We start from the raw sequence: 21,284 nt of genomic DNA, 5'->3' as shown, positions 1-21,284 counted from the left end.
CTGTTGTCCCTTGCAAAGTGATACTTCTTTCCACATCTGAAGCACTTCCTTTCACCGTAACCATTTGGGTTCGGCCCTTTAGACTTCCATCTGGACTTTGATCGGCCTCGTCGTCCCCTACCCTTCTTCTGCGCACGCCCTTGTGTCTCGACATGCAAAGCACTCCCACTGCTAGAGGCCTCAGCTCCTGAGACTTTGTGGCGAGATTTTTCATCCAGAATTGCCACAATCACTGTATCGAGCTCCATCTTGTCATTGTCATTAGCATTGCTCACTGCTATCACTAAATTCTCTCACGAATCTGGTAGACAAGAAAGTAGAAGAGCTTTCATCTCATTGTTGAACTTGAGATCCACTGCAGTAAGTTGTTGCACCACAGGCTGAAATTTATTCAAGAAGTCCGTTACGCGAGCTCCTTGCTGCATCTTTAGATTGAATAGCTTCTTCATCAGGTACACCTTATTTGAAGCAGACGACTTCTCATACAGTGCCTCCAATGCCTCCATCAACTCCTTGGCGGTGGTCGCATGCTAGACGTTGTAAGTCACATGCTGGTAAAGATTGAGTCTAATGGTGGCAAGTACTTTACGATCGAGCACATTCCACTTATCGTCGTCCATCTTCTTAGGTTTCCCCTCCACTCTTTAAAAGGGTAGGAAGAGATCCTTCTAGTACAAACAGTCTTCTATCTGCATCCTCTAATACATAAAATTTTAGCCTCCGAATTTCTCAATCCGAAACCTATTGTCTTCAACTGTAGATCCCATGGCGAAAGATTTCGTCTTTTCTCAAATCGTATTTGTGAATAGTAACAGTACTTATAAATAGTACCGTACTCGTGAATAGTACCCGGTGCCTTTAAAGAGTAAATGATAATCTAACTTATTTTTTGATGTGGAGGATCCACTTTTAGTGACAGCCACAAAGTATACGATAAGTAGATATGTACTCTAGATCAGGCTCTGATATCAGTTGTTAGAGTATACGTCAACAAAAACGTCTCGAACGGAGACGCAATGCACACCCAAACGATTTTGAAATCACAAAATAAAGACACAAATTCAATCACAGTACTCACAGATATAACGTGTTTCACTCTTTCAGAGCTACTCCACGGTGCAACGACAACGCTCAGTTCTTTTATATTCTAAAAGAATTAGATCAAAGAGAACACTCTCTCTTGATCAAGATACATTCCAAGAATTCTCACAAACCCACTCCTTGATATTAGGAAAAACTCTCTATTTTTTTCTTTCTCTCACTCTTCTATAAGATGAGTTGTTTCTGGGATGATTAAAACTGAATGCAATAGAGAGCTATATATAGACGAGTCTGTGGTAGCTGGGGGGCACTGTTGCTACAGTAAAAAATTTGTTTTTGCGGTGAGAGATACTGTAGCGGTTAGGTGGTTATTGTACATGTGGTGGCTGCCCAATTTTTCCAACACAAACAAGAAAGTCCACTAATGAGTTGGTCTCTTTTCCCCTTGTCAAACTAAAGAAATTCTTCTGGATCAATCTAAAGAAATCCTTTCGCTTTCCAAAACCATTTTCATTCAAACCACATTAATTTTCAAACACAAACCAAGTCCAACGAAAGCTACTAGTCTCAAAATCTATTAACTCCTCTACCACTGCATCTCACGATGAAAGATTCTCTGCATCTCCTTTGACCTTGATTATAAATCCCCTTATAATAAATAACCCTTGTAGTTTTTCTACATTCACCAAACAACAGTGAGTTGGTCACGTACATACATCAAGCTCCTCTTATCTCAACAACTCAAGAAAATAAAACCAGAATTAATAGAGGAAGATACGATGGCTGAGGAGAGCTATGATGCCGTGGTGGTGGGGTCCGGTTACGGAGGATCGGTGGCGGCTTTCAGGATGGCGATGGCAGGGATAAGGGTTTGTTTGATCGAGAAGGGACGGCGATGGGAGGCTAATGACTTCCCGGAGCATGTTTTTGGTCTAATTTCGACAGTGAGGGTGGAGTCTAGGAGGTTGGGGTTCGGTTTGGGATCGAAGAAAGCATTGTTTCAGGTTTGAACATATAGCTAGAAAAAATAAGGGCTTCTATCACTTTAACCCCTCTAAGTTCACTTTGTTCCTTCCATTTAACCCCCTAAACTGTATGGTTTCTCACTTAACCCCCCCTGAATCTTGAAGTTTTTCCACCAAACCCCTCTGATGTCGTTACGTGTTAATGGTGAAATGATCAAAATGCTCTCTTTGAAAAATAACCCCCAAAATTCAGTCCCAGACACAATATTTCTCCACAAGCAACTGAGGGGCACTTTCATCCTTCTCAGTCACATGCTAGGCACACGCGTGGTCAAAGTTCACTGTGGCAATTTAGGTGGTTAAGTGAAACAGTACAGGGGGATTAAGTAGAATATAGAAAGTTCAGAGGGGATATGTGTAAACTCCCAAAGTTCAGGGGTTTAAGTGAAAATAACCTTACAAATAACAGCTCTGAGTTTAATTTACAAATGATTTACCCTTGATAGTCTACTTACTGTAGGTTCTGTTTTACTTTGTCTGTTCTCGGTCCTCCTTGTCCTCCTGATTCCTAGGGCTGAGCATGGTTCGGTCAAAACCGTAAAAACCGACCGAACCGACTCGAACCGACCCGAAAAAATCGGTTTTATGAGTAGGGCGGTTTGGATTGGTTTGAAAACTTATAAATCTGAACCGACCCAAACCGACCGAATATAATGCAATACTACCCATTCTGATCTCAAACCCTACACTACTTTGTTGATATCTTTTTTTTCTTTAACACAGTTTGTTGTTTGATAAGAAGTTTGATGAAGTTAGAACCGAACAAACCGAACCAAACTGCACCGAACCGACTTGCATCAGTTCGGTTCGGTTTTGAATTATAGACGGTTCGGTTCGGTTGTTCAAATTTTGGTAAAAACCGAATCGAACCGACCGTTGCACACCCCTACTGATTCCCATTATTTGATTTCGTGCACGGCCCAAGTTGACCAAAGAGTCTGTAAATGCAAAAATGTCAATAGGTTTTGTCAGGAATAGTAAGTTTACATGCACAAAAATATGGAAGATCTATGGAGTCACTATAAGACAAATACTAAAAACTCAATCAAAGGGATTGACAGTTATCTATATTTGGCAGGGGGAAAAAGGTATTTTTCATAAGAAGCAGTGTTTTGTGCAAACAGTAGCCAAAACCTAAATGGTGAAATACGCATTTGATACATGAGAACCGTTGTCTTTTAAGCTCTCTACATTATAGAAATAGTATTTGTCAAAACATTGAACACAGTAATCTCACCAATCAACCTGTTAGTTTCTCATTAAGTGATGTGACCTGAATTGGTTAAAGCCTATCAAAACTCACTAAATTCTTGCTAGGTTTAGACCAGAATTGAACACGTCAAAGTTGCTTCTTGAGAGCTCATGGGGTTATTTCACTGTTGAAGCTTTTCAAAATTTCAAAAAATGCTCCTTTCGGTTTCTTGTTTCTTTTCTGTAACCTCCAAAAGTTTCTTGTGGATTCAGGGCTAGTTGGGTATTGCTTGTTTTAAGGGTGCATTTGCTTATTTTTTTCAAGCAGCCATTAGTGGTGTTTGGTAATAAAAAAAAATTGTACATGGCTGCATACTTACTGAAACAGTTTTTGCTTCTAATGGGGTGCTTTTAGAAGTAACCAATTGATGCTTTTAAAAAGTAGTTTCTGTTTTTCTAAGTTTATATATCATATATATCCTTTAAGTTTTGACAATTTTTTCACTACTGATAAACATAAAACTAAAGTTATGTGTCTTTTTATCATTTTCACTTATAATGATCTTTAAACACAGTTTTATCGAACACTTTAACTGCTTTTGGAAGTAACTTTTGGTATATAAATACCAAACAGTTATTTCCAACAGCTTCTATAAGTTGCTTATATAAGTAACTTATTATGAACTCCAACAATACCATACTAACCCTTAGCCTTTTGTTTCTGAAATTTTAGTTAAATCAAAGCCTTATGGTGGAAACAGATAGCATAAACAAAAAACAGAAACAACCAACATAGTTTTTGAAAGAAAACACAATAGAGCTCCACAAGTCCTAGATGTTATAAAGAAAATTACTAAAAATTTGGAGAACAGATAAGCGTAGATGACCATTCTCTGAATTCGCAACCATCTATTAAAAAAAATCGTGAATTTTCTTCATCATTTTAAACAAGAGAATTACATCCTAATAGAGTAGAACGAGTGGCTGTCACACCGGTCCACCAAAATAGGAAATTGAATTCCTTTAAATTAGGTCCAATAAAACAGGAAACTAACTAGATTACAAATAATAAATTAGGAAAAAACTACAACTAAATCTAATCTAGTCTTTTCCAAATAAAGAAAGTAATCTTTCTAATTTATTTACATTATTCGATCTCTTTTTCTACACTCCCCCTCAAGTTGGGTTGTATATGTTATACAAACCAAGCTTGGAGTTCAATTCATCAAAACTAACTCTTGGAAGCGCCTTAGTGAGAACATCAGCAATATGTTGTTTTGTTGGAATATAGCTAAGTTGAACAATCCCATTGTTGACCTTCTTTAAGATGAAGTGTCGATCAATCTTAATGTGCTTCGTTTTATCATGGTGAACAAGGTTTTTGGCTATGCTAATAGTTGCTTGACTGTCACTGTACATCTTGATTGAGGCTTGTACTTCAACCATGAGTTCTCTTAGTAATCTCTGTAGCCACATTCCCTCACATATTCCAAGAGCAAGTGCTCGGTATTCTGACTTTGCACTACTCCGTGATACCACAGCCTGCTTTTTGCTTCTCCAAGCCAGTAGTTGATCTTCTATCAGTTTGTTCTCCTGCCCAACTAGCATCAGTATAGATTTCCATTTCACGGTTTTCACATTTTCTGAAGAGTAAACCGTGTCCAGGAGTCATCTTCAAATATCTTAAAATCCTGTTTACTGCCTCTAAATGATCATCAGTTGGACTGTTCATGTGTTGACTAACTATACAGACTAAATAAGCAATATCAGGTCTAGTGTGATATAGGTAAATGAGTTTTCCAACCAACATTTGATACCTGCTCTTGTCAACAGGACTGCTTTCTTCACTTCTGCTTAGTCTTTGGATTGAATCCATAGGTGTGTCGGCAGGCTTGCATCCAAGTAAACCTGTTTCACTTAGCAAATCCAAGATGTACTTTCTTTGGGATATAACAATCCCCTCCTTTGACCGGGCCACCTCCATTCCTAGAAAATACCTTAGTGTCCCGAGATCATTGATCTCAAATTCTGTTGCTAGTAACCTTTTCAGGTTGAGAATCTTCTCTGAATCATCTATTGTTAAGATGATATCATCTACATAGACTATGAGGATGGCCATCTTCCCTCCAGCTACACCTTTAACAAAGAGTGTATGATCTGCCTGACACTGCTGATATCCATTAGCTGTCACAGTCTTAGCAAACCTGTCAAACCATGCACAAGAAGACTGCTTCAAGCCATACAAAGACTTCTTCAATCTACAAACTAATATGTGGTTTGACATGCTTTCTAGTCCAGGAGGTATGGTCATGTAGACTTCCTCTTCAAGATACTCATTCAGAAACGCATTTTTAACATCAAGTTGATATAATAGTCAATCTTGATTTACTGCAAGGGAAAGTAGAACTTGAATTGTGTTCAGTTTAGCTAGAGGTGCAAAAGTCTCCTGGTAGTCAACCCATAAGATTGAGTGAACTCATTTGCCACAAGTCTTGCCTTGAATATGTCTATGCTTCCATCAGCTTTATACTTAACCGTGAATATACACTTGCATCCAACTGGATTCTTGCCCGATGATAGCTCTGTAATGATAGCTCTGTAAGGATCCATGTGTTATTCTTTTCCAAAGCCCGAATTTCTTCCTCTACTGCCTTCTTCCATGCTGGGCTCATGAGGGCTTCTTGAGTTGATTTAGGTATCTTCACACTGTCCAGATTAGTGACAAATGCCTTGTAAGACGGTAATAATTTTTCATATGCTACATATCTCTCAATGGGGTGTTTAGTGCACCCACGAACCCCTTTCCTATGAGCAATAGGCAGATCTGAGTCATCAATCATAGGAGCAAGAGTGTGATGAGGAGATGAATCCATACCATTACGACATACCATTATGATTATCGGATGCAGTGGGATTTGGTTCTTATGATTGAGAGTGCTGAGTTTGCATAGTTCCTTCTGTGTGCTCGGTTGGTCTTCTCCTTCTATAGACACGAAGTTCAGTGTTGTGAGTGTCACATTGTGGTGAATGTAAGGTTGTTTGGTCTGCTTCTAGAGTGATTGTTGGTTCTGTTTCGGGTGTCAGAACCGTGATTGTTTGGATAGGAACAATGGCAGGAACAAGAGCTGAATTCGGATTTGAAGGCTGATTTTGTGGAGTGAAACTGGCTTCAGTGTCTTGGAGGAGATCCCAAATCTGATATTCACTTGAACTCTCCTCCTAAATGTCGGGTTTGGAAAAGTAAGGTTGATTCTTGAAGAAGGTTACATCCATGGAATTATATATTTTTCTGGTAATGGGAGAATAACACTTATAACCCTTTTGATGTGAGGAGTAGCCAAGGAAAATACACTTGAGAGATTTGGGATCAAGTTTGGTGTGATGACCGTGGTGGATATGAACAAAGGAAGAACAACCCAAGACTTTGAGAGGTAGGTCGGAAGTGAAAGCTAGGATATGTGGATGTGTGGTGGTGAGGACATGACGAGGAGTTTGAAATTTTAGGACACGATTAGACATCCTATTTATGAGATATGTGGTTGTGAGTATGGCTTTCCCCCAAAAATGTTTAAGGACGTTATTGGTAAACATAGTGGCACGGGCTACCTCAAGCAAGTGTCTGTTTTTTCTTTCAGCCACTCCATTTTGTTGTGCAATGTCAACACAAGAACTTATGTGAATTATACCATCTTTTGACAAGTAAGAGCCAAGGATGGAATTGAAGTAAGCTTTAGCATTATTGGTTTTTAGGACCTGAATTTGACTTTTGAATTGAGTAGAGATCATGGTATGAAATGATTGGAAAATGGTGGTTGTTTCGGATTTTTCTTTCATAAGGAAGGTCCAAGTGGTTCTTGTACGATCATCTATGAATGTTACAAACCACCTAGCCCCATTGATATATTTCACACGTGAGGGTCCCCAAATGTCACTATGGATCACAGAAAAAGGATGTGAGGGTTTGTATTATAAACTTGAATATACATGCCTAGTGTGCTTTGCTAGTTGACAAATTTTACATTGATGAAAATTAGAATTTTTATTGATGAACAAATGAGGGAACAATGTTTCAACATAAGAAAAGTTTGGATGACCAAGGCGATAATGCCATAACATGACCAGACTATCAACTAAAACAGACACAGAATTGGAATTGGAAACAGACTCAGAATTGGAAACAAACTTAGACTTTGGACTGGACTCTGAAACACAACTTGATTGATGAACTTCCTACTTGGGAGATTCTTTTGTTTGAGCAGATATAGACCACCATGCATATCAACACTGCCAATCACCTTCCCCGATTCCACTGCCTGAAAATCACAAAAATTGGAATGGAATTTAGTAACACAATTGAGATCCTAAGTGAGTTGACTGATGGAAAGTAAATTGTAGTTCAATTTTGGAACATAAAGAACAAATGAAAGATAAAAATCCTCTGTTAAATGAACTGATCTGGTTCCTGCAACTGGGAAAAGTGATCCATCTACAATTCTGACTCCTGAATGGTTGGTGCAAGGCTGAAAGTCCGTGAGAATACTAAGGTCTTCAGTCATATGGCCCGAGGCACCTGAGTCAACTATCCATGGTTTTGATTGATTGTTTTGAACACTAAAAGCGAGGGACTGAATACCTTAGTGAGCTAGTAAACTGGTGTGTTGCTCGGCAGTGAATGGAGATGCTTGGTTAGAGACAGAAGCTTGACTGAACATTTTTTGCAGTGCCTCAATTTGCTCTCTAGTGAATGGACTACCTTCTGCACTGGTGTCAGTTGTAGCAGCAACGTTTGCACAGGTTTCCCTATCATGTCGACCACTAAACGGCTTCCAATCTACAGGTTTGTCATGCAACTTCCAGCAAGTTGCCTTTACATGTCCAAGCTTGATCACACCATGGACGTCCTTTGTCAGCTCTATTGTTCTGTAATGAACTATGAGTGTATAGGACTGAACCTTCAACTGCATGGGTGATATTAGCATCTGGCAGCATCAATTTCTTTCTGCTCTCCTCCCTTCGGACCTCGACAAATGCCTCCCGAATAGTGGGAAAGGGTGTAATCTCCATAACTCTCCCTGTGACTTCATCTAGGTATTTGTTAAGGCCAAGAAGAAATCTGATCGTCCGCTTTTGCTCAACAATCTGCCTATACAGTGCAGAATCATTAGCACATTTCCAAGGATGGATCTCATATAAGTCCAATTGTAACCAACAACGGGTAAGAGTGTTAAAATATTGAGTAACACTCATGTCCCCCTGTTTCAGGTTGTACAACCGTGTTTCAACCTCAAACAAATCAGAAGTATTCTCTGTGCTAGAATACGTTTCACATGTTGCCTCCCATATCTCCTTGGTTGTCCTATAAAGCAGAAAGTTTTCTCCAACTTTAGTGGTCATAGAATTTATTAGCCACGATATGACTAGGTGATCATCAGTTTTCTAGGATTGGTATTTGGGATATGTAGCCTCTGGAGCAGCTGTTTCACCAGTGAGATGTCCATCCTTCCCTCTGCCGCAGACAAACATGAACACAGATTGGGACCATTGCAGAAAATTTCGGCCATGGAGTTAGTGATTCGTGACAAGGTGTGGAGAAGAATCGGGAATTGTGGGAACAGGAGGACTGGGCTCGGATCTGAAAGTAACTTCCGAGGAATTAGATTGTGAAGTCATGCCGTATTTGGTCATGGGAGAGAATCGGCCAGATGAATGAAAGGCCAGACGAAGAGGAATAAAAAAGAATTAGGGCTCAGAAACCTTGCTCAGATACCATGAAGAAATCGTGAATTTTCTTCATCATTTTAAACAAGAGAATTACATCCTAATATAGTAGAACGAGCAGCTGACATACCAGTCCACCAAAATAGGAAACTGAACTTTAAATTAGGAATTCCAAATTTCCAATAAAACAGGAAACTAACTAGATTACAAATAATAAATTAGGAAAAAACTACAACTAAATTTAATCTAATCTTTTCCAAATAAAGAAAGTAATCTTCCTAATTTATTTACATAATTCGATCCCTTTTTCTACATCTATGTACAAATAGAACTTGGTATCTTGATATCAAAACTCTTTTAGATAGCTTTCAAAATATGTGATAGGATTCTCAGAAAGAAATAATAATTAAAAGGAACATTGTCTAAATTGTATATGATAAAGATAATAGCCTACTTGGAATGTGGATTGTAGGTTCATGATCAAGGCGATTCGGTGGCTGCTGTGGCTTGTGGTCTCGGTGGAGGTTCTCTAGTGAACGCAGGGGTCATAGTACCAACTCCAGCACGAGTTAAAAAGGATCCCAGATGGCCAAAGGAATGGAACAAGGATTGGGATCTATATGAACAATTTGCTTCATCGATGTTGGGAGCACAAAGTATTCCTGTCGAGTTTCCCAATGCTAGGGTAATGAAGCAAATAGCAGAAGAAGAGATTGAAGACTGCAGACCTGATCCTATAAAACTCAGCATCAATTTTGGCCAAGGATCTCAACAGACAGAGAGTTGTCTCGCATGTGGAAATTGTTTATCAGGATGTCCTTATAATGCAAAAAATTCTACAGACAAGAATTACTTGGCTTCAGCAATCCAGGTACAAGAATCTTTTTAATTTAAAGGACTAATCGCACATAGACCTCTGCAGTATCCCTGTTTGCACTTACTTCTCATGTAGTTTCATTGTTGCAGATAGACCGTCCGGGTTACATTTTTTGACGCTTTTAATTTTACCCTCCAATAGGCTCAGTAATCTCATCCAGGAGCAATATCTATCAAAGTTCACCGAGGGTAAAAGAGAGAAAAAATAACCCAGGGGTTCTATCTGCAACAATGAAACTACAGGGGTAGTAAGTGCCAAGCAATGATATTACAGAGGGTTTATGTGCAATTAAATTGAACCATTATTCGTTGCTGTCCATTTCAGTTATTTAGTGATCTTTGACATTTCTTATATGATATGATTCTTTGATAGGATGGATGTGTGGTGAAAACTGAACGTAGGGTACTTTACATCTTGAAAAACCCAGATATAAATTTTGAAGAAGATAATGGTGCTGAACAAAGTAGAAGGTGGAGAGTATACTTTGACGATCTAGAATATATAACTGCAGATTTTGTGGTTCTTTCTGGTAAGAAACGAGTTAATATTGTTCATTTGGTCAATATTGTGAATTTGTGAGATGAGACTAATAAACTAAGATTATGTTCATTCAGCTGGAGTTTTAGGGACAAGTGAGATATTTTTTCAATCTAAAAGGAGAGGACTTGATCTCTCTGAGAGACTTGGACTTGGATTAAGTTGCAACGGAAATAATGTTGCTTATGTTGCTGGAAGCCAAGCACCCTTGCATGGTTATGGACTTACGAAAAAGCATTTTTTAGGAATTCCATTTCAGAACAGGCCAGGGCCAGCAATTTCTTCATCGTTTACTTCTTCTTTGGGCTTCACAATCCAGGTAAAAATCTTCAGTTGGTCTCTAAAATTTATAGGGTTAATTGTGGGTGGATCCCCTGTACTATATTCAAATTGAACTGATTACCCCTATAATTCCATTGCTGCAGATATGCCCCCTGAGTGAAACTTCTATTGTTGCAGATAGACCCCCGAAAGGGTCAAAAAATGCACTTAATACTTAATAGAATTACAAAGGCAGTAAGTTCAATTTTGGCGACAGTACAGGGAGTCTATCAGCGATTCCACAATTAACCCAAATTTCTATTTATGTGCAGCAATTTATCTATTAAACCCTTTATTAATGATCTAACATGCAGAGTGGAGTGGTTCCAAGATCATACCCCTATTTGTTGTTTAAAGGAGTAACAACCTACGGATGGCCTAATGGTTTCTCCTTCTTACATGGATTAATCGACAAATTGAAGCATGTGATGGGTTTTAAAGCTAGTGAAGCAGTGGTTCTTAATGCAATGGGTTATGATGCATGCAACGGCATAATTACATTAGATGAAGAAACAGAAAAGATATGCGTCACTCCTCCTCATGATCCTCTTCTCCCTAAAAAGATCCTAGCATTTCAGAATATCACTAAGAAATTAGGAGGTATTCTATTTATGTCTAGATATCGGAGCACAACAGTTCATCTATTAGGGGGGTGCAATGCGGCATCAGATGCATCCAATGGAGTTTGTAATCCAAAAGGGCAGGTTTTCTATACAAATGGTGCTAAAGATTTAGTGCATAAAGGCCTCTATGTATGTGATGCTTCATTGATTCCATGTTCGATAGGCATAAACCCTTGCCTCACAATTACAACAGTAGCTGAGCAAGTAAGTAGGAATCTAGTGCAAGATGTTTTAAACTTCAAAGGAACAATCCAACATCTTCAAACTATTGAATCTACGGATTCACATTCCATTAGCGAAAAGCTCACTATGAGAACCTGTGAAAAAGTCACAGTGAAAGAAACTATGAGAGGCTTTATTGGGGGAATGCCATGTACAGCTTATATTGTACTAAAGATGAATTCCTTGGATAAGGACAACTGTGACCAAAATGATTCAGTTGTAGGCGACACACAATATCTATTAAAAGGGAGAGTCGGTGGATATGTAGTATTCCAAGCGGTTAATAAGGATAAACTCTATATTGTCGACGGAAAGGTGGACATGTGCAAAATAGACGCTAGAACTCCCTATACACAGTATATGCACTATAGACTAATTTTAGCTGCATCATCAGGGTCAAGGTAATATATCTCAAAAGCAAAACTGACTCTTCTTCATACTTTAAAAGCTTTAAATTTGTCAACACGATAAGCTTTCTCATGATGCAGGTACATTTTCGAGGGACAGAAGGTAATGAATCCCTATTTACTGGCAATGTATGGTTTTAAAGAGTCTACAACCTTGCATGTTAGTTTCAGAACACTCCCCACAAATGATTCTGAGGTACTGATCAATCTTAGGGGAGAACTTCACATATCAGTGTTTGAACTCGTGAAGAGTTTCTGGAGATTGGAAGGGAAATATAGCTGGGAATTTGTACGCTCTCTTTTACAAAGCCTTTGGAGAACTTATATCTTACAGATACCTCGACAAATAAAATGTGACGTTGGCCTATCAGACACCATAGAAATTCCTTATCCACCAAGTGCAGTTCACGAACTAAAAACGGGTAATTAACTAAAGCCTACTTACTAAAGAGAGTTAAGACCATTGTTTGCTTTAACTAATATTTAGTTTTATGAGATAAGCAGAAGATGGATGCACAATAAGTTGTCAACAATGGAAATGCTATGCAAGGAATTCTGAAGAAGAAAAAATTCGATATCCAGTTCTTTTACTTAATGGACACTCAGGAGAGAGTTATTGTCTACCAACTGAGAAAACAGATTTGGTTCGAACATTACTTGAAGAAGGACATGAGACGTGGCTTCTTCGACCACGACTTCACCCTTCACATCCTTCAAACAATTTCACAATTGAAGATATTGGGAAGTTCGATATTCCCTCAGGTGAGAACCTTACATTTGAACTCATACAAATAATTGCCTTAAAACAGGGTTTAACCTCATTCTATCAATATTTGATCAGTTATCAAACAAATTCTTGGGATGAATGGACCGAATGCTAAGATCCATGTGATTGCACATTGTGTTGGGGGCTTAGCAATCCACATTGCTCTATTGGGAGGCCATATTTCCGCAACTCACATAGCATCTCTCTCTTGCACCAACTCCTCCATGTATTTCAAGCTAACTACCTCTGCCTTAGTCAAGATGTGGCTGCCTCTCATACCGGTAACTTTAAATCTTTATATTCATCTGTCTATCTTTGCTAAAGAAACTTCAACATTTTACGTTCCTTCCATTCTCTCTAAATTGGAGCTAACCTTTATGCTGCTCAAGATAAGATTTCATTAAGTAGGATTGCTAGTTTTCGTCCTATCTATAATAAGAAATGTTCAAACTTGTAGGGTTAATTTCAGAAACCCCCGTCAACTATGGGGGTGTCCCCAAAAAAAACCCTCAACTATTTTAATTAGAGTAAACGCCGTTCAATTTTGGGGTCGTTTTAGATAACCCCACTCAACTACGAATTTTTTACTTAATCCCCGACAATAGCGTGTCTCACAAAACCTCCCTGATTTTAAAAAAGGAAAAAATTTATTGTTATTTCAAAATATGAAATGACTTATTTAATTACCCTATTGGGGCAAAATAATGCAAGTTCCTGAGATAATAGCCCCTAATGCATGCAGATAACTATGGCACTTCTAGGGAAGAACCGGACATTGTCACTACACATCTCAAAGGACAGCCTACGGCACAAGCTTGTAAAGTCCATAGCCAAATTGATCCCGAGAAACGAACGATGCACGTGCAATGTGTGTGAGATTATTTCCGGCATTTTCGGAAATCCATTTTGGCATGCGAACATTAGCAACACTATGCATCATTGGTTGAACAAACAAAGCCAACCAAAACTCCCACTATCAGCTTTCCCGCATCTACGAAGAATTTGCACCTCAGGTTTTATTGTAGACTCTAAAGGTAAGAACAAATACTTGATACATCCAGAAAGAATGCCTCTCCCTACATTGTACATTTCGGGAGGTAGAAGTCTTTTAGTGACTCCACAGACAACTCTACTTGCTAATAAGTTCATGAGATTGCATCAACCTGGGTTTCATCATAAGAGGATAGTAGTGGAGGATTTTGGACATTCTGATCTTCTTATCGGAGAGGAGTCTCATAAGAGAGTTTTTCCTCATTTTATATCTCATATGAAATTGGCTGAGGCAGGAGTGAAAAAAGAGGTGACAGACAGCAGGAAGGAGATTGTTTTATCATGGGACGGTTCTCATGATGGTACTGGATTATTGGGAGATTGGAGCTCTTTCATTGATTTGTTGTTTTTATTGTTTATTATAGCTGTTGTAATATTTCTCTTTTAATGTGTAAAAGTATACTGGGAATGATTTGTAGGAAAGTTCTCCCGTGTAATGAATGGTTCTTATTATGATGATGGAAAACTGGGAACAAGCACTTTCTTAAATTTTATTGATTCTTTATTGTATTACACTTAACCTTGCACTATGTATATCATCGGACATTGAACTACAATAAACATAAATTTTATTTTTACCAGAGGTACTAGTGTCATTAGATTAGGTCTTTTGCTATTTTACTTATAAGTATTCCTTCTGCAGAAACATGGACTATCCAGGGGTAAGGATATTTAAAGTTTAAACCAATTTTAAATGGAAAAAAAGTGAGTGAAAAATAAAACTATACTATGACTATAGAGCATATACAAGTATATTTTTCTCAAACCAAAAAAGAAAATGTTTTCTTTGCTTTGCTTTGCTTTGCTTTGCTTGTTTTTGGGAATATAACGACTACAAAAGGACAAATTTTCAAAACCAACCCATTTGATAAACTAATTGCAAAAAACGACCCGTTTCATATTTATTTAGAGAAACCGACCTGGTTTCAGCACTGTCGCTGAAACCAGGTCGGTTTTTCTAAAAAACTTTACGAAACTTCACGGGAGTTCAACTCCCGTGAAGTTTTTTCTCATAACAAAACTTCACGGGAGTTGAACTCCCGTGAAGTTTCGGAAATTTTTTTTCAAAAACCGACCTGGTTTCAGCGCTGAGGCTGAAACCAGGTCGGTTTTTGCAAATAAAACTGAAATGGGTCTTTTTTTGGGAATAGTTTATCAAATGGGTTGGTTTTGAAAATTTGTCCGACTACAAAAATGGTGAATAACAAAGATCCTCACAAAACAGTTTCATACGTCGTCAAAAATATCTGTACGCATCATTAGCTACTACAGTAGGACCATAGAAGTATAGAACAGATACAAGTATTGCCAATTGGTGCATTAAGTTTGATAAAGCCTAAACACGGGGTGTGTGCTTAAGATCGTCCTTATGATTCTGTATCTTGAAAATCATATGAACAATGGATTATGACCCTTGAACAGTTGTACCAGCAATACCGGACTGGATCAGCAGGGGAAAAAGCACGGCAATTTTTTTTTTCTTTGGTCATAATATTATTCTTTTCGGGGGGGTTAGTCATCTAGAACTTAAAACTTGAACTGTGATAATTTGTGGGATAAATTTTTAAGGTGTTAGTCACATAGAACTAGGAAATGGGATATTTTTTTTATAGTGTTAGTCAAGTAGAACTTTTGTAGAACTAGAACTGTATTATTTTTTTGGTGCGTTAGTCAAGTAGAATTCTACTAGAATTAGAATTGGGATAATTGGTCATAATTATCCCACAAATTATACTACCTATATATATAACCATAAGTTCTCCTCTCTTAAATTATCCCACACATTGGAAAGAATACAATTGGGAAAAAAAAGTAAAACGCCACCTCCCTCCCTCTTGGTTAGTTTCTCCGCCTAGAAATTTTATCTGCTATTAAGTCAATCATCCGTTCATTTTTTATCTTTACTTTGTTTTTGTGATGATTAGATCTTTATTATTATCTTTACAATTGGGAGAAATTACTTTATTATTATTTGTTTGATCTAAGTTTTCTCTCCACAACAGTGGTTTAGGTTAAGAATATAGTGTTGGTGGGTTAGTGCTAAAGATATGCGGGCTATTTATGTTTTTTTTATAAGTTAGAAAGCAACTTTGCGATCACATTGATGATTAGATGTTGAATGGTTAATGGTGATATCTATTATCTATTATTATTAAATCGGCTCAGTAAATTAATTGGGATATTTATAGTTCATCTATCGATCATCTGTTTAGCGGCCATGGATGATTCCTGTGTACATTTTATTTATTTGCTGATTTGGTTTCAACGATCATGATGAGATTGGTCCAAAGGGTTAATAGCTGAAAAATGCTTATTTTTCTTTCTTTATGATGTTATGATATTTGAACTTTGACATTTATGATCCTCCGTTAGAAGCTCCACAAAATGTTGCTGATGCAGACGATGACTCCGATAAAGAAGACGAGTTATAGACTTAACGAGCAGCTGTAGGAGCTTGGAGAAATTCTATGGCAGATGTCATGTGGGATGATAGAAGCCATGTGGGATGATGAAAGTCGAGTCACTCTAGGAATTTAGATTTTTATTTATTTGTAAATTATTTTATTATTTGAGATGAATAGTGATGCTTTATTGCATTATAGTTTATAGTTATTACTAGAATTTGCTTATCAATATTATATTATTTTTAATATACAATTATTAACAATAGTAATTTATACCCACCATTACCCCCACCAAATTATCCTATCAAATTATGCAACTTCATAATATTATCCATCATTATCCCACCAAATTATCCTACCAAATTATCCCATTTTAAGAATTACACATCATTATTCCACTAAATTATCCCAGTGTCAAAATATTATCCCACTTTACTAATTATCCCAGTTCTACTTAAAAAGTTCTAGGTGACTTTACGAAACTTCACGGGAGTTCAACTCCCGTGAAGTTTTTTCTCATAACAAAACTTCACGGGAGTTGAACTCCCGTGAAGTTTCGGAAATTTTTTTTCAAAAACCGACCTGGTTTCAGCGCTGAGGCTGAAACCAGGTCGGTTTTTGCAAATAAAACTGAAATGGGTCTTTTTTTGGGAATAGTTTATCAAATGGGTTGGTTTTGAAAATTTGTCCGACTACAAAAATGGTGAATAACAAAGATCCTCACAAAACAGTTTCATACGTCGTCAAAAATATCTGTACGCATCATTAGCTACTACAGTAGGACCATAGAAGTATAGAACAGATACAAGTATTGCCAATTGGTGCATTAAGTTTGATAAAGCCTAAACACGGGGTGTGTGCTTAAGATCGTCCTTATGATTCTGTATCTTGAAAATCATATGAACAATGGATTATGACCCTTGAACAGTTGTACCAGCAATACCGGACTGGATCAGCAGGGGAAAAAGCACGGCAATTTTTTTTTTTCTTTGGTCATAATATTATTCTTTTCCAGTAGCTCGATTGCCGGACTAAAAGGAAAATATGTGTAATTTTATCACAAATGTCTTAGTTCTCTTATTTGAAATGAGAGCAATTTTAGAGCCAATACCCACGTAGCATAAAACTTCCATCACAAACTTGTATCGTGTTGGGTGCGTGTGGGAAACATGTATCGTGTCTGCTGTTTTCTTCATATTTTTTGCGCCGATTTTGACTTATCTTGCTACTTATGCGTCACTTTGAGCTGACAATTTAGTACAACACACAAAAAAAAAATTTAACAAAACGTTTTTGTTACAAGTTGCAACTTTTCTTGGTTAAATTTGAAATGCGACGGGAAAAAAAAATAATGTATGAGCATCCCCGTTCCAATCAAACAAAAAGACATAGGTCATATTAACAATTAAATAATGCACTGAAACTGAAACCTGTGATGGGGGCAAAAAAAAAAAATTTACCCTTTTCCGAACTTGCTGAAGAACTGCCATCGTTTGGGAGCGATCGATAGGGAAGTGCCGGTCAGAATCTTGCGTGGCCTCTCGGTAGAAAATGAGGTCATATTTGCAGAGTAATGGGTCAAAGTTGAGATGAGAGAAAAGAATAGGTATGGGGAATCTCCGTCCCAATCGAACAAAAGAGACGGTAGGGTTTTTATAAAATTATGCGCCCGCTGGGTTGCGAATATTGCGGTTAGCTTTTGTAGTCGGATTCAGAGAAAGGAATAAAGGCGAATATCATGAATACTGTGCTGTTAAGACGTTTAAAAATGGGAAAATATTTACATTTTTTTTTCCGAATTTGATGAAGAACTGCTATCATCTGGGACTGGGAGCTCCAGAATTATCATGTATGGCCGGCAGCCCAAAAATTACCTTGTTTTATATTTCTACTTGTTCTTACGGACTACATGGACAGTTTGGCCGAGTGGTCTAAGGCGCCAGATTTAGGCTCTGGTCCGAAAGGGCGTGGGTTCAAATCCCACAGCTGTCATTTTTGTTATCTACTTTTAATTAACGTCCAAAAATAAACCTTTCCACATTACTTGGCATTTTTTAAAAAAAATAAACCGTATAATTATAGAAATTTCCTTTCAGCTGTCTTCCTCAATGTCCCGGCTATTCACCAAACCTGAGAAGCAGATGAATAATCATCTGCTTCCTAAAGAAATCGAAGAATTTCTTGGGAATCCTACAAGATCAATTCATTCTTTTTTTTCTGACAGATGGTCAGAACTTCATCTGGGTTCGAATCCTACTGAGAGGTCCACTAGAGATCAGAATTTTTTCTGACAGATGGTCAGAACTTCATCTGGGTTCGAATCCTACTGAGAGGTCCACTAGAGATCAGAATTTTTTGAAGAAAAAACAAGATGTTTCTTTTGTCCCTTCCAGACAATCGGAAAATAAAGAAATGGTTGATATATTCATGATTTTAAATAGACGTGGTTAAATATCATGATTATTTAAATTAATAAAAATAGAGTAAAATAAATAAATAAAACAAAGTTTTTTGTGATATTGATCATCAACTCAATAAATTCTCTCTCAAATAAAATATTGTCATTGTTTCCTTTCAATCCAGACTGTGGTCACGTGATCTACTATTTGTGAGTTATAAACTCATTAATATAGTATAACATCTCTATTTATTAGTATCTTGAAGTTTTCAAAAGATGGGTGATCATTCAATTCGCAAAGAAGCTTTATATATGAATTTACTTGTAATATGTCCATTAAACTTTTAGTCGTGGTTTGACACATACACGTTAACTTTTAGTTGATGTTTCACTCATATTTATATTATCTAAAATAATATTCTCATTCAATGTTATAACTCATTATTTGTATCATAGAAGTAAAACTGAAAGTGTGAAGAATTGTTTACTTACGAAATTAGAACATGAAGATTATGATATATTTCGCCATATGCTCTAAATATTAAAAAAAACTTTGATGCAAGGTCCTTATCAAATCTTACCCCAAATGATGTGAATAAAAATGCTATTATTACTCACTTGCCTAGGTCAATTGTATTGTATATAGGATACATAACTCATCTGGAATATCCATATCTCCTAAATAGATTTTGTTGTTTGTGAGAGCAACATACTAGAGACTCGTATTCAAAATTTTTAGCTCTATAAAAGACACAAGAATTTGGAGTGCATAACTTATATATCGTAAAGAACATATCGATTCATGAAATTTTTTTCCTAATAATGATACTATTACAACGATATTACTATTCAATATTAAATCAATTTTATTATATAAGATTATATGACCCTTTTTAATAAATTATAAAGTATGTATATGGAAAATCTCGATGCTTATAGCCTGTAGTTGGGCTCTACAAAATAGGTTAACTTTACAATATAGTTTGTTATTTGTAGTATTATTAGCAATGTCATTACATTTCCTATTTATCTTATTATTCACACTTTTCTGATGTAAGTTCTCTTTTGCTAATCATTCAATTTGTTATATTTAGTTTTTATAATATCAGAGGTTAGAATATTCTCTTCTATTTTTTATAATATCAGAGGTTAGAATATTCTCTTCTATTTAAAAAGTGTTGACATGATTTTCTTAAAATATATACACATAGTAAAGAGGTTAGAATATTCTCTTCTATTTAAAAAGTGTTGACATGATTTTCTTAAAATATATACACATAGTAACAATAGTATATACTTCAGTGCAACTCAAATATTGGCTTGAAGCCTATTTAGAGTGAAGTCATTTCTATGCTAGAATGGTGATATATACAGTCTAAAAGTCAAGAAATAAATTTCTATAAAGGAAAAGTAATTTAATATGTCAAATTAAGAACTAATTTATAAAATATACATGGTCAGTGCAGATAGCTATAAAAAATAAGGTATATATCTTTATAAAAATTTCATAGTGAGTGACCAACTATAATCATCCTAATTTAAGCATAAATAATTATTATTTTAGTTACTAATGTGATACGTGTAACTATAGAATAAATCTCTAGTAAAAATAGGAATTGAGATTGTATGATGTTGTAGGTAAATAAATAAATGTTATTAGAGCTCCTCTGTATATTAAATTTAAAAGTAATAATTTAAATTATTAAGCACCAAATATTAGCTCATGTGAGAAAATAAAGTAATCTATGTTCTATATATGTATATAGTCAATCAATCAAGCGTATTAAAATTATGATGACCACAGTCAAAATTATATGGTGGGTTCACATTAAATATAATTTATAAAAAATAGTACATTAAAGTTAAAATCTTTTTAACCACTATATAGATTGTCTAAAAAATTTTGCATATATAAACTATACTACCTAGGAATAATGATGTGCACACATAATTATGGTTTTATAATTTTAAGAACAACTTATTCTTCAATATCATCATTAATTGATGTATATGTGCATTACAATAAAAACACAATGAAAATTTAGAAAACTATAAAATAAACACCCACAAAAGTTTTAAAAAGTGTAAAAAACACCTTAAATTTTATAATTTACAAATACACAAAACTATTAAATATTACATTAAAATCAAGGAATTACAAAAAAATCATTAAAAATTTTCAAACTTTGGAGGGATAATTTGCAATGTACTATACTTTAATGGTGGTTTTTGTAAATTTTAAATTTAATAGATTTTCAATTATTTATGCTCTTTTTAAAAAAGTTATGGGTAATATTTACCATGAAACATTTTTCCTAAAACTATACTTTTAAAAGGTGTATGATATTTTTTACAAAATTTAATTTTCTAGGGTTGTTAGTAATTTTGCATATTCATTTTAGTATCTATAGGTTAAAAATTCTCATAGTGTTTTTTGTAAATTATGAATTTTAAGGACTTTTTATAATTTTTTAAACGGATAGGCCTTTTCTATAAATTATAAATTATTTATAGACTATTTATAATTCCTATGCTTTCAATTTACTAATGAATTTAAAAATTTTAGGTTGTTTTTTGTAAATTTTGAATTTTTAAATGTTTGTTTGTATTTTTTGAAACTTTAAGGGTGTTTTCTATAAATTATAAATTATGTAGGGGATATTTATAATTCTTATATTTTAATGTTCTATTAGGTCAGAAACT

The 21,284-nt window shown here is 35.9% G+C and overlaps 1 protein-coding gene and 1 non-coding gene across 2 annotated transcripts; both read left to right on the top strand.

The window, feature by feature from the left end:
• Nucleotides 1,157-14,315, top strand: LOC109836787. The gene is made up of 9 exons (XM_020404795.1): nucleotides 1,157-2,045; nucleotides 9,448-9,846; nucleotides 10,225-10,381; nucleotides 10,467-10,708; nucleotides 11,025-11,956; nucleotides 12,044-12,384; nucleotides 12,467-12,724; nucleotides 12,804-13,009; nucleotides 13,471-14,315. The coding sequence occupies exons 1-9, from the start codon at nucleotides 1,821-1,823 to the stop codon at nucleotides 14,164-14,166; spliced, it is 3,456 nt and encodes a 1,151-aa protein (XP_020260384.1). The 5' UTR covers nucleotides 1,157-1,820; the 3' UTR covers nucleotides 14,167-14,315.
• TRNAL-UAG lies at nucleotides 18,096-18,175 on the top strand. Its single transcript has one exon. It is a non-coding gene; the product is annotated as a tRNA-Leu (tRNA).

The sequence above is a fragment of the Asparagus officinalis genome, chromosome 4 (genome assembly GCF_001876935.1).
Source record: "Asparagus officinalis chromosome 4, Aspof.V1, whole genome shotgun sequence".
Classification (NCBI taxonomy): Eukaryota; Viridiplantae; Streptophyta; class Magnoliopsida; order Asparagales; family Asparagaceae; genus Asparagus; species Asparagus officinalis.
This window is presented reverse-complemented; position numbering and strand designations above follow the sequence as displayed.